The following is a 15,274-nucleotide window of genomic DNA, read 5'->3' as shown; positions in this document are numbered from 1 at the left end:
TTTAGATGACAAAACTTAATTTTGGTGTCGATCGGATAAAATCCCTAGGAGGAGTTCGTTAAAATACAACACCTGGAAATGGCAAAAACGCCACTTTTTCGCCGCAGGAAGTCAAAAATATCCGACTTCCTGTTGGGTTTGAGATATGGCTCCAAGAGACTTTTTCGTATGTTTTGGTGTGTTTGAGGTGCGTGCCAATTTTCGTGCATGTGTGTGATTCGTGGATCGAGGGCTCGTCCGTTTAATTTTTCTAGGTGGCGCTGTCGAGTCATTTTGCCACGCCCACTTCCGAGACCCAAATCAAACTGCTATTTACACCGGGTTTGGTGTGTGTGCAAATTTTCGTGAGTTTTCGGGCATGTTTAGACCCTCAAATGTGCCCCGATAGGGGGCGGAATAATAATAATAATAATAATAATAATAATAATAATAATAATAAAAAACGGAGCAATTCCAATAGGGCCTACGCACCGTTTCGGTGCTCGGTCCCTAATTACACACTCAACTGGACAAGGTCTGGAACTTGGCAAGACAATACTTTAAACCACTGTTGTAGACTAGAAATCAGCAGATACAACAGGGAAGGGAACAATCAACAACGGACCAGCACAGAACAGAGCACACTAGGAGAATAAATAGGAAAGACAAACCAATTAACAGACAGGCGGACAGGTGAAAATAATAATTACAAACAGGATAACAAGGTGGGTGGGACAAGACAATAGACGGGAGAGCGCATGACAGAGACGAGACAAGCCATGCGCTCACATACACAGGACAAGAACATGCAGCCAATGAGAGAACTCATTAACCGCATGTTCATGACAACACAAACACAACACTGAAGCAAACGACAAAAGCACGTGACCACAATGTAAACACCGAGCCACGTGCTTTGACAAAAGACGCAAGACACGAGCACACGATGAATGAAAACACTCACCGTGCGCTCACATACGCAGCGTGCATGCTTCATCCCAGCGCCGACCAAAACCGAAACCAACAAGACTGAGACGCTGGGAATGAAACACCACGCTGCTGACAGACGAACACAAACACGAGTACAAGAGCGCACGCGTCTGAGGGACGCAGAGCGCGCGCACGGCCGCGTCAAGCAGGAGCGCGCACACTCTGCGTACACCCACGACGGCGGGCGCGCACACAGAGACAGAAACAGGACCAGACATGGGTAGTGTCCGAGCTCTGCCACCAAAACAAGAATTTACAAGACCAGAGTGGCAGAACCCTGTGCGATTGTCCCCCTTCGGCCTGCACTCGCACTGTATTTTACCTACAGAGCTTGTGTACGCTTACGTCATCGATGATATGACTGTTCAGTTTGGACGAGAAGCGCTCTCGCTCAGTACAATAGAGATTGCTTTAGTTGTATTGTTTTGCATTATTGTAGTATCGTTTGGGATGCAGTGACACACAGTCAAATCTTTTGCTGAACAGATCCAGCACTTTTGACGCTCATAAACATTCATAAAGTCATCATGCTGCACATATTAGGAGGTTTGCTGAAGGTGGCAGCTGAGGGGTATATGTTTGATATGGGAAATGGGGATCAAACATTCCTGGCCATGGTTCGAATAGCCTAGTGTAAGTTGGGACAACATGAAGGAATTATGTGGACTTGCCTAATTTGTAAATGGATAATTTCTAGAACAAAGCAAGGAAATAAAAGTTATCTTGACCGATGTCCACCACAGTTTTCCCAGAACATGAGGTTACGAAGCGATTAATACAAAAAAAATTATCAAAATTCTGCATGGTCTTTAATTATTTTGTGCAGTACAACATTATGGGTCTACAATGGCTAAAAAACAAACAAACATGTAGGTACAAACATAAATTGTATGAAACATCAATATCCAGTTTACTAACACCACTGATATTGAGGTCATTATTATGTGTTACGCGAAAATGACTCAGTCCAATCTTCAAGAAGAGCCCACAGTTTCCTCTTCCATCATGTTTTCTGGCTGATTTGAGATCATAATGTTTCTGTCTCCCACTATCCTAAACCATTTGTGCAGTTTCATCTTCTCAAGATCTCCTTTGATCTGACTTATTGTCAGATTTACTCATCGTTTTAAAATAATAAGATATGCTTGATTAATACAATTATTATTTTTATAGGCCACTATGCCATTGTTTCACTGCACGTGAAACAGTAATCACCGATCAGTGAAAGTGATTGTAAGCGAAAGTGGTCGAAAGTGACTACCTTTATGTGTGTGTGCACTCACACAATCCAAACAACTTTGCTCGCTGTTTTTCACTCAGACGCATTCAAATTCTCTCTCTCACACACACACACATACATGCAGGTATTCACCACGCAAAAGTTAATGCAGGATCAATTCAAATAAATACTGGAATGCAAAACACGAATATCTGACATTTCCCGGAACAGGATCTGGCAAAAACCGGCTCAAATTTACACTTTACAACACTTTACAATAAGGTTCATTAGTTAATGCATTTACTAACATGAACTAATCATGAACAACACATCTACAGCATTTATTAATCATATATAAACATTTATTACATATGAATCATTGTTAACATTAGTTAATACACCATGAGTTAACATGAACTAACAATGAACTACTGTATTTTCATTAACTAACGTTAACTAACCTGAACAAATACAGTAGTAGATGTATTGTTAACTGTTTGTTCATGTTAGTAAATGCATTAATTAACATTAACTAATGAACCTTATTGTAAAGTGTGACCAATTAATCACTGCGTGGAACCCAGCTTCTTTTAAAGTGTAGCAGAAATATATGCTTGTAAGTCAAATGCTAATTTTTCTAGCAAATATAACAGTTGTCCCAAAATTGTGAGTTTTTTCTTTATCTCTTCTCAGAAAAAAATATAGAATTGTGAGTCTCAAACCTCGCTTATAGTTGTCCTGCAATCACAGCGGCATCAATTGAAAACTGCTTTGGTATTAACTTCATACATTCCTATGCTTAATAGTCAGTAGACTTCAACCACATCACAACCAAATCTTCAATCCTTGTCTGAGAAAACATTTCTAGCCAGATGTTAGTCAGTTTAGGTATGCTGCACATCTAAGATATGTCACCTTCAAATTCTATCCCGGCTTCAAAGTAAAATACTTCAGTGGCTGCATGTAAACCAGCTGCTAAAAATAGCAAACGCATGAAGTGATAATGCTCAGCGAAAACTGTCTATGGTTCGTAACTCTTGCTTTTATCTGTGTGTGATTGAAGTCTCGCAGTGTAGACAAGCAGCACGCTGTCATCAACTATGAGTCCAGCAGTGACGAGCACAAAGTCAAGGATCTGGGGAGCCTGAATGGGGTGAGTAAGAGGAAAAGTGAATGTGGTGCCGCATTCCTGATAAATGAACCCTGCTGGCTTTAAAGCTGCAAATTGCCTTTTATTTTTTTTCCAAGCAGCACATTTTAGAGTTTAAAGTACATTGGGTTTTCTATATATTGTCGCTTCACTTTTCAGTCACTTTACTGTTAGCTTCATTTGTTTTTCAAGTTAAATTAATAATGTTTAATTACTTTAAGGAATAGTTCTCTTAAAAATGAAAATGTACTCACTGTTTACTCGCTCTTAAGTGGTTTCAGTACTTAAGTTTATTCACTGTTTATTAAGTTTATTTGTTGAATACTAAAGAAGATATTTTGAAGAAAGCTGAAAATCGGTAACCATTGACTTTCATAGTAGGAAAAACCAATACTATGGAAGTCGATGGTTACTGGTGTTCAGCTTTCTTCAAAATATCTTCTTTTTTAGGGGCTCAAATGTCTCTGAATTGATTGACCCCGCGGACAACCTGTATATACCATACCAGTCAAAGATTTGGGGTCAATTGGATTTTTAAATGTTTTCAAATAAGCTTCTCCTGCTCACCAAGACTGCATTTATTTAATCAAAAATACAGTACAAATTGTGAAATGTTATTGCACTATAATATAACTGTTCAAAAGTAGTTTATCATTTCATTTAAGAATTTATTCCAATGTGATTAATGATGAATTTTCTGCTTCATTACTCCAGTCATTAGAGTCGCATGATCCTTCAGAAATCACTCCAATATTAATGAATTATTATTGCTATTAATATTAATATTATTAATGATAATAGTAATAAAAGCAATAATGACTGGAGTAATAATTTCATTTGAAACTAATCAGAAAACAGTTATTTAAAACTTTAATGTTTAACAATTTAACATTTTGTTTTACATTTAATAAACGCCGTCTTGATGAACAGGATCATTTTCTTAAAAAAAAAAAAAAACCATAAAAAAAAATAGTCCCAAACTTTTGACCGGCTTTGCACATGTAAAACTCCTTATAAATGTAAAGTTCTAATACTTAAGATGCACTGAAATGTAGGCTGCTTTTTTCTGAGTCCATATTATGTGTTTGTGTTAGACTTTTCCCTGCTGTTTGAGGTCAAAAAAAGTCTGACTAAATCAGAACTCATGGCCTTGCTTGCACAAATTACAACCTCTTCCTGTTGAGTCACTCTTAAGAATTCCTCTTCCTGTCCTGCTTTTGCCAGGAAATGACTATTATAGTGTGTGCAGCTTGTTATTCATCTTTTTTCTCCAGTTTCAGTTCTGTTCACACTCCTAATGTTTATCAGGGATCGTTTTCAACAAAACTCCACAAAACAAGCTCAGACACTAGGAAACTACCGTATTTCTTGTGCCTAATGTTAAAAACCAAACCATTCCCCTATTCTGACCCCACACACCAGCGAAATATCTTAAGGATGGTGTCTGGATATTGTTGGAAGGACAAAGGGGGAGGTTGATTCAGCTTTTCAAGGGAAATTTTAAACGTGAATGCTTAAGAAAGTGCTTTGTCAGTGCAATTAGCTCCCCCTCTTTGCAGCCAGGAAGCATCTGATATTTGAGACCAAGCAGACCTTCTAGCACGTTATAATCACCCTGAAGGTTTTCAGACTTTGGGAACTCGCTCTCGCTGCACTGATATGTTTAGAGGGATCTGTAAACCATTTGTGCTCAGAACTTTTGAAGTCGAACTTGTCAAACATGCAGCCGTTTTGCAAACTTATTGAATGGCAGACTAATTGGCTGTATTGTTTATACTGCACTCAAAACGATGATGTTTGATGTTTGTTTCAGTTACTTATTTATATCAAGCTGAAATAACACAATTCTTGTTATTTGCCTCATTTTAATTGTTTTATGTGCAATCCACTTAAATCTGCGAAATTGAATTTGTTACATGAATTCCTTCATTTTGTCCTCCTAACACTAATTGGTTGTGGGGAAGCCAGCATTTTTTTTACAGCGTGTGATCGTCATGCACTGTCAAAAATACTGGGTTGCGAACAATTAATTTGTGTTTAGACAACATGAAGGAATTAAGTCAACTTATTATATTGAACTTAAAACAATTAAGTTGTCCCCAAAAAAACCACAGGAATTGTGTTGTTTCAGCTTATTTTATATAAGTCTGTTAAACAAACAGTAAACATAGTTTTTGAGTGTGTATAGGTACAATCTGATAGGAGTTTAAAATTATTACATTTGTAAGGGATTAAGTCTTGGGATATTGGATTTAGTAGTCTAATCAGTTAATTATTTGGAACAAAAAGCTATTTTTTTTTGCTTTGCTTTGGTTTGTTTTGATTCATCTTTGAAGAATATAATCTTTTTTCTAGTAATAAATCCACCAAGAAAATAATACTTTGTTTTGTTGCTTGAAGTTTCAGATTATCAATATGTTTAAGGATGAATGTTGGAGATACTAAAGACTCCTAACATTGATATAATTGCTTTTTAGTAAATTTTAAATTTACAAAACTGCAAAAAATACATATACAGATGCTCATTTTTGTCCATTTAAATTCTCTCTAAATGGAAATATTCCTCCCTAATGCAAATACTATTGATAATACTCTAAAACAAACAGCTTATGGCTAGTAAATATCAAACCATATTGGATATTTTTTTTAATTAAGATATATTTAATATTTTCTGTCCTAATATTTTTTAATATTTCCTACTTTTCAATATAGGAAATATATCAATACAAATTCAAATCAAGTTCATTCTTTAAAGGTTCTGTTGGTGCAAAACACAACCATTCATTAATTTGTGTGTAAAAACAAAAGTTGACCATTCAACCCAAATACTACACTTGACTCGATTTAAGTTCAGTAAACATAAAAATGTCCTGAAGCTGCTTGTCTTAAATTTTTTAAGTTGAGGCAACTTTTTTTTACAGTGTAAACCAGTGTAAGTCTGGCCATCATTAAAAGTGAATTTTATTTGTCTTTTTTTTCCAGACATTTGTGAATGATGTCAGAATCCAGGAGCAGATGTACATCACTTTAAAGATTGATGACAAACTAAGGTTTGGATATGATATCCTTTAAAGCACTGAGCATCGGATATTATCTGTATGTGATTTATGGGGATTGAGTTAGCTTATCCACTCTTACCTTGAAGGTTTGTATGTTCAAAGAGCAAGAAGTTGGCCTAGAGGTTTATAGGGTCCCTTTAAAGGTTTCATGAATTAAAATAAAACTGTTTAGATGTTAGTTTCAGTTTGTTACTTTTAAGAAAATCTGTAATCTTGTGTGCTCCAAACTGGTGACAAAATTTGCGTTTAGAAAATATAAAATCAATATAAACATCCAAAGCTTGCAGTTTGTCACTTCTGCCTTAATCGATTAAAGATTTTTTCCACATCACCTTATACTGCAGTTTCCCACCAAATCTTGACCAATCAAATGCTCTCTAGCATCTGACATGTCCCAAACCCTTAAAGACGCTTCTCATTTACTTTTCATTTGATGCGCTTGATCTCAACCACTCTCACTGTCAGAGCTGTGATCAAAACAAAATGCTGTTGGCTGTTTTTTAAAGCAGAGGTGCTACTCTATGTCCCTTCCTCTCTTCATTTTTCAGATTACGGCAAACATCGAATACGAAATGTATGTTCTGAACGTCTATCCAACTCTTTGCCTAATGACCAAAATCTAAACACATTTAAATGCAATGCAACAATATTAAGGTTCTCGAGATTCTATTCAGGGTTTGGTACGGTTCAGCATATGATAATCATCAAAAAAGCCCTGTCAAATAAAAATAAAACTTTACAAGCAAAAAAACAATACACATTTAACACAATATAGCAAAGATACTATTAAAATAAACTGTGCTTTTCAGGTTTTTCATGTAGTAGTATTCAGTTACATGAACTGAAAAATAAAATCAAATAAATTAAGTTCTTTCTGTGGGCTTCTAAACCCATTTGACATGCAGCACATGTTAGTTTCATTTTGATGTGAAAGCGTCTCATATTTTAGTGCTCACTAATGGGATATTTACTCGCGAGGAGCCTTGTTTTAGCACATGGACATACATTATAACATGCACAGAGACAGGTCAGAGAATAGCTAAAGGTAAAGTAAATGCAAAATGCAAAACCACAATATCCATATAGCTATTGAACTGCAAGGTAATACCAAACGGTTCAATGTTATATCAGGTTTTGCGGCATCTCTAGCTAATACAAAGTAGAAAGTACATTTTTAAGTTCTTTGTGTGTATGTGTATAGACATCAAGTGTGCTTCATCTACTTCTGTTTCCTTAACCTGACTCACATACCAACTTGTTCTGTGTGGTGCGAGGAGAGCTGCACGTGCCAGAAGAGGCTCTGAAGGTAAAACAAGCACTACATCTCACAAGCAGTTTATATGGTAAAGAATAGTTTGCACAAAATGGAAAACTTTGACATTGTTTACTCACTCTTCACTTCTTCCAAACCCTTTTAAGATCCTATCTTCTGCTTAATGCAAAAGGAGATGTTTTTTTGAAGATGGTTGGAAACCAAATAGCTGACCTCAGCCACTGACTTTCATAGTATTTATATTTGCTGTTTTAGAAGTCAGTCACATCAATATTTGGTTACCAATATTCTTAAAATCAGTGGTTCTCAACTGGTTTGGCCATGGGACCTGCATTTTTACATGGTCATCATGCTGCGACCCAAATTTTTAGGAACTATTTATTTTTTAACATACATAAGTAGTGACCGATAAATCAAAATTTATCAAATTATAGTAAAATTACAGGGTAAAAATGTCAAATACTGTAAACAGTGGTTATGGTAAGAAAAGGTTTAGTTACCTTTAACTAAACTAAACTGTTATTAAAACAGTAACACGGATCTGGTTGAACAGAACAAACCAGCAAATTAAAGTAAAATGATTAAAATATTCATAACCATATTTATAATAATCATCAGTTATTTGCTCTTCTGCTTTTGTGTGGGCTTTCTTGGCCTTTGCTAAACAGTGAGCTACACAGTATGATGCGTGGTGTGCCTGTACTTGTTTTGGACATGAAGATGTTAGGCACTTTTGTGATGCCCTCAGCTCCTAGAGTCTTCTTTGAAAATAGTCCACAGGTTTGTCCTTGCAACTGGGATGTTTGGTTTCTAAATGTCGGTTTAATTTAGAAGGTTTCATGCTCTCTTGTGAGGGCACCTCACTACATATGACACACTGAGGTTATAAGCCTTTTTTGACGTCAATATATGTAAATCCATACTTTACATATTCGAGGTCGTACTTGCGCTATGATATTTTTTGCTATAATTAAATGAAATTTCACATGTCAAGCGGTACGGTTGTCACATCTGCATTTCAAAATAAAAGTCAGATAAAAGCAAAATTATTTAAAAATGTAACTTTTGTTGTTATGTTTTTTTTTTATCACACACTCCGCGACCCACTGAAAATATTCCCGCGACCCACCAGTTTAGAAACACTGCTTTAAATGATCTTCTCTTATGTTCACAGAATAATGAAACTCAAACCGTTTTGGAACAACAGAGTAAACGATGATTGTTTTGGGATAAACTATGCTTTTAACAATATCCAAGTTCATCAGTTTAGAAACACTTTAGCCCTTGTATTACAAGAACTACGCTTGCTGCAGTTTATTTGTCTTCCCAAGGCTATGTTAGATGACAGTTTTCTGGCACTCACTGTATTCTTCTCCCTCCTTTCTGTCAGCATGAGAAGTTCACTAGCCAACTTCAACTGGGCAAGAAGCCCACCTGCGCGGAGCCCTTAAAATCCCCCAAGTCTTCCCCAGGCAAAGCCAAATTGAGCAAAGCTGCGGAGCCCATAGCTGAAGCAGCAGTCAAACCTGCGGAGCCTAACAAAGGAGACGACAAGATGCCAGGTAAAGAAACCGTATGATGATGTCAGGGTGTAAGATAATTATATTAATGGTTGACTCTTTCAAAACACTTTGTCGGTGATTGCAAACAAGGATGATGTGTAAATGAGTAATACTGGACAAGCCAAGTCTGTGCCCCTTTTGACTCATCCATTGTCTCTTTTGTAGCTGAGCGAGGTGACTCAAATGATCACAGTGTATTTTTAATAAAGCACGGACTAGTAGTAGGTGTAAATGACCTTCTATTATCTCATCTGATGGTCAAACACCAGGCCGGTGTCAGAAAATCCATTAGCACTGCACACATCATTGCAACATGTGACAGAGACATGACAATTGTAAAAGCCTGGCATAAGAGAGGATTGCCTCTCATTCTTTTCTTATTATTGAGAAAAAAAAAAAAACACAAATGGAAAATGTATGTAAGGGAATTCCATTTAATTGAGTGGATCTGAAATAGCTCAGCTTAAAGGTGCTGCATGTACGTTTGTAATTCTTCTAACTCTTTTCTAGAGTCTTTTAACTCGTCTTTTAAAGCATAAAAATACATGCATTTATTTGCAAACTTACAAAGTGAACATGAGATGCCAGTCAATAGTTTAGAGTCAGTTTGGTTTTTAAAAATATTTTGTAATAAGCCTTTTTGTAATCTGCTCACAAAAGCTGCGTTTATTTAATAGGAAATACAGTAAAAACTGTGAATATGTGAAATGTTATTGCAATCTTAAGCAACGTACATTATTAAATACATTCCTTCATTCATTCATTCATTCATTCATTTTCTTTCTGGCTTAGTCCCTTTATTAATCTGGGGTCGCCACTGCGGAATGAACCGCCAACTTATCCAGCATGTTTTACGCAGCGCGTGCCCTTCCAGCCAAAACCCAATGCACACACTCATTCACACACTTATACCCTACGGTCAATGTTAGAATACCCAATTCACCTATAGCGCATGTCTTTGGACTTGTGGGGGAAACAGGAGCACACCCCACGCGAACAGGGGGAGAACAAACAAACTCCAAAGAGAAATGCCAACTGATCCAGCCGAGGCTTAAACCAGCAACCTTCTTGCTGTGAGTCGAACGTGCTACCCACTGCGCCACTGCGTCACCAAATTATGAAATACATTTAGAAGTGAAATAAATTCTTGTAGTTCATTGATAATTTTAAGCATGTTTAGTTTCCAGTGTCACATAATCCATTAAATATTGTAGTATCGTAATCTGCTTAAGAAGAAACACTAACAAATACTATTGCTGTTGCTGTCAGTTGTTGTTGTTGTTAGTTTTGAAAAACTGATACAGTACCATAAAAATGCATTTACTTTCTTTATTATGACAATAAATTAGGGCTGGGGGATCTGGCCTAAAATAAAAATCTTAATTAATTGAACATTTTAACTTGATTATGATTAATTAATTCTTTTGGTCCCACTTTATATTAAGTGTCCTTAACTACTATGTACTTGCATCAAAAAATAAATACAATGTACTTACTGTGTTTATAATATATTTGAGAATACTTGTGGTGCTTTTGAGTTGGGATAGGGGTTGGGTTATGGACAGGTTTGGTGGTATGGGTAGGATTAAGGGTGGGTTAAAGTGTAAGGGATGGTCAACAGTGTATTTACAAATGTAACTACAAAAGTTAATTACAGATGTAATTACATACATGTATTTAATCAAGCATAAGTACACAGTAAATACATGTATGTACACAATAAGTACATTGTAACAAACTATTAATTCCTGTGTAAGTACATATTAGTTAAGGCCACCTAATATAAAGTGGGACCATTCTTTTATTTATTTTTATTTATATATTTATTACTCTCCTCGCCGCCCACACTTGCCAATGCTACCATGCTGACCAATCACAAAGCTTGCACTATGTGTTGTCGCGACATGTAGTTACCTTTTTTGAGAGGTCAGCGTGGTCATCAGTCACGGTGAGGGGTGTACGACTGCGTGAAGGCTGCACCACATCATACGCTGTGCTCGATGCAGAAGTATAAACAGAGCAGGGTCATGTGACTCCACACGCGGTAGTGAAAGTTATTGAAAAACTTGATCTAGAAAAATTAGATCGATTATATCGATCTAAATGTCAATTTCAATTACTTTTCGATTAATCGCCCAGCCCTACTATGAATTATTTAGGAGTAAAAGTAAATACATTTGTAATGTAAAAAAAAGAAGAACACCGGGGCATAGAATATCAATGTTATGATTGGCTAAATCAAACTTTAATCAAATTACCTTCGATTTAAAATGAATCAAACTGCTAGCGAAGTGTGAAATAAGTCAGAATTTAGTTGAAATACAGTAGGGCTATTCAATTGGCGGCCCGATTTCACTATTAACTGTGCTTTAATTCGTCACAGTTTATTAATCGTAAAGTATTCTCTAAGCATTTCTGTTGCACTGAACGAAACGAAACCGCTGCAAAATGCCAAGTTTCCTGTGTGCTAGTTTTAAGTTGGAAGTACACCGAGGGTAATACGCATGCACACAGGATTAACTATAGCAGCGGCCGTTCCCATATCACGTCTTTTCCGGCTTTTCATGAACCGGCCCCATGACAAACTAATTGAATAGCCCTGAAATACAGTATCATTGTATTGTAACGATTGATGTGATACATATGATATTTAACATTTGTGCATGTTTGTTAATAGGAAACCAATATTTTTTTTTTAAATTATAAAGAGTTTTATTTAAGAGTCTGATTTTAAGTAGCGTAGAAATAATGTGTATGTCTTGTTGAGTAATTAAATAACTTCAGACATAGTAATTAGAAAAGTCATTTAAATAATCATTCATTCATTTTCCTTTGGCTTAGTCCTTTTATTTATCAAAAGCCGCTACAGCGGGATGAACCGCCAACTTATCCAGCATATGTTTTACACAGTGGATGCCCTTCCAGCCGCAACCGAGTTCTGGGAAACATCCATACACTCTCAAATTCACACTCAAACACTATGGCCAATTAAGCTTATTCAATACACGTATACCACATGTCTTTGGACTGTGGGGGAAACCCACGCATAAATGCCAACTGAACCAGCCAAAGCTCGAACCAGCGACCTTCTTGCTGTGAGGCGACAGTGCTAACCATTGAGCTACCCCACAGCCATTGTTGAAATACAATTTGAATAATGTAATTAGTGCACTTTTCAATAAATAGGCCTGTTTTTAATCAGTTATTGTAAAAAATATTTATATAAATATATATATATTCAAATGAATATAGTTTCTACTCAGAATCCAACTGTGGCCTTATTACATCAGTTATAATGTGTTATATTGCTGTGCATTTGTTTTTGCCAGCTAAAAGTTGTTATAAGCAACTTTATATCTATAATCACCCCTTATTAGCTGTTCAAAAATCCCTGTAAACCACAGCTTTCCTGTGTTTATAGCAGCACTTGAGACTGAAACCCTTCTAAACTCATATTTAGTTCATGTGTGTTACTCTGTATAATTACAACTATGGTTCGGCCCTGTCGTGAAGTGCTGGGTATTTAATAACAGGGAAGGGATCAGCCCTATACGCCCATGCCTCTGTTTTCCAGCCATCAGCGTGTCAAGGGCGGGTGGCATTTAACACACATTCTTATCTCATTGCCACCTGGTTATTTCATCCTGCTAATTGTCAGGCTTGTCCAAAATTCCTCTGGCTCCCGGCTGTTAAAGTTACATGATGCATCTGTGAGCAGCACATGGAGAAACTGATGATTTCTGTAGAGAATCAAACACCCTACAACACTGAATGAACATTATGAACAGAAAAAACATGTGATCATAGTCGAATATTTCTGGATTTTTCTAAAATTCGCCAGAATCAGGTTGACAGATAAGGCCATTAGAATGACACTGTTATTATTCATTCATTCATTTTCTTTTCAGCTTAGTCTCTTTATTAATCCGGGGTTGCCACAGCGGAATGAACCGCCAACTTTTCCAGCACAATTTACTCAGCGGATGCCCTTCCAGCCACAACCCATCTCTGGGAAACATCCACACACGCTCATTCACACTCATACACTACGGACAATTTAGCCTACCCAATTCACCTGTACCGCATGTCTTTGGACTCAAGGGGAAATCGGAGCACCCGGAGGAAACCCACGCGAACGCATGGAGTACATGCAAACTCCACTCAGAAACGCCAACTGACCCAGCCGAGGCTCGAACCAGCGACCTTCTTGCTGTGAGGCGACAAAACTACCTACTGCCACTGCGTCACATATTATATTATATTATATTATATTATATTATATTATATTATATTATATTATATTATATTATATTATATTATATTATATTACATTATATTATATTATATTATATTATATTATATTACATTATATTATATTATATTATATTATATTTTTTATATTATATTATATTATATTATATTATTTTATATTATATTATATTATAGTATTTTATTTTATATTATATTATATTATATTATATTATATTATATTATATTATATTATATTATATTATATTATATTATTTTATATTATATTATATTATATTTTACTATTTTATATTATATTATATTATTTTATATTATATTATATTATATTATATTATACTATATTATATTATATTATATTATATTATATTATATTATTTTATATTATATTATATTATATTATATTATTTTATATTATATTATATTATATTATATTATATTATACTATATTATATTATATTATATTTTTTATATTATATTATATTATATTATTTTATATTATATTATATTATATTATATTATATTATATTATACTATATTATATTATATTATATTATATTATATTATATTATATTATATTATATTATATTATTTTATATTATATTATATTATATTATACTATATTATATTATATTATATTTTTTTATATTATATTATATTATATTATATTATTTTATATTATATTATATTATATTATATTATATTATATTATATTATATTATATTATATTTAAGACTGTAAACTATGTAGGTCTGTCTTTGTGTGATTATAGTTAGTGATTATTTAGAATTATATCCTCATTATTGTTCAGAATTGCTCTTTTAGGATTATCTTAAACAATATCCTCGTATGTTTCATGTGTCATAAAAAGTAATTGAGGCTCTCGTTCTTTTGATGTGCGAGGTAAAAACATTTTAAGTCTCTAACATTAAATGTCCAACGCACTTCTTTTCTATTGTTTTACTATGTAAACACACGCTTGACGGACGTATGTGATCCCTTGCATCTCGCAAACTAATGTATATAGAATGATCAGTGGTCTGGTCTCACATATTTTGAATGCTTTTTAAATGCTGTATTAAGTTAAGAAATCTTCAACTTTCACACACACTGCAGCTCATCACTGTCAGTTCCAGAGCAGTGGAACCAATCAGAAGAGCTTGGAGGCGAGGCAGCCATATGCTGTGCTTTTTTTTCAAACCATTCTGACCATTGCCTCTTAAGTTTTTAGAAACAAATATGCGTTTAGAATGAAAGAGCTTTTAGGTAACCTAGGAAGTCAAGGAAGCTCTCAGTTTTATATTTTTACAGGGTGTCTGTGCGGTATGAAAATGTAGTAAAACGTAACAAAAAAGGCCCAAATTAGGGTCTTTGAATGGTAGGGAAAAGTAACAAACGAAATTTGACGTGGAAGTAGAATTTTTATCTCCACCTCAATATATCATGAGTTTCTCATTTGTTCTAAATATTCAGGTTTATGTATGTTAATAACTAAAAAACATACACAATAAATGCATTAACTGGACCTGAATTAGAGTTGATAGCCTATCTAGTGGTTCTGGTGGCATTTTCCGCCCTCAGTTGATCCGATCTAATGTCTGTTTGATGTTTGAGCTACTATATTAGCTACTAGCTGCCGCTTGGCTTCATAGAAGCTATGGGGAAAGGTACATTTTTGCAGACTTAGCTTAACGATACGTAGTTTAAAGATTGGCTTAAGCCAGTCATGGGGAATAACAGAGAAGTATTTTGGTAGTAAAAAAAGTAGTAAATTCA

General features: G+C 35.0%; 1 protein-coding gene across 26 annotated transcripts in view; it reads left to right on the top strand.

Moving 5' to 3' along the window:
- Window positions 1–15,274, top strand: part of cep170aa (centrosomal protein 170Aa) — a 91,598-nt gene that overhangs the window by 28,872 nt on the left and 47,452 nt on the right. For 23 of the 26 annotated variants that reach the window (XR_015505754.1, XM_087279040.1, XM_087279038.1 and 20 more), the window contains exons 3-6: window positions 3,252–3,341; window positions 6,321–6,399; window positions 7,645–7,703; window positions 9,061–9,232. Coding sequence is in view for 25 of the 26 variants with exons in the window: in XM_087279040.1 (XP_087135166.1) it covers window positions 3,252–3,341; window positions 6,321–6,399; window positions 7,645–7,703; window positions 9,061–9,232 (400 nt within the window). In the remaining variant the exon portion in view is untranslated. Of the gene's footprint in view, window positions 1–3,251; window positions 3,342–6,320; window positions 6,403–7,644; window positions 7,704–9,060; window positions 9,233–15,274 lie in introns of all 26 variants that reach the window. The other 3 variants (XM_087279039.1, XM_087279037.1, XM_087279032.1) reach the window with 1 other exon arrangement.

Source organism: Danio rerio, chromosome 13 (assembly GCF_052040795.2).
Source record: "Danio rerio strain M-AB ecotype USA chromosome 13, GRCz13ab, whole genome shotgun sequence".
In the NCBI taxonomy this organism is placed as follows: Eukaryota; Metazoa; Chordata; class Actinopteri; order Cypriniformes; family Danionidae; genus Danio; species Danio rerio.
Note: the sequence above shows the minus strand (reverse complement) of the source record. Positions and strands in the feature narration are given on the sequence as shown.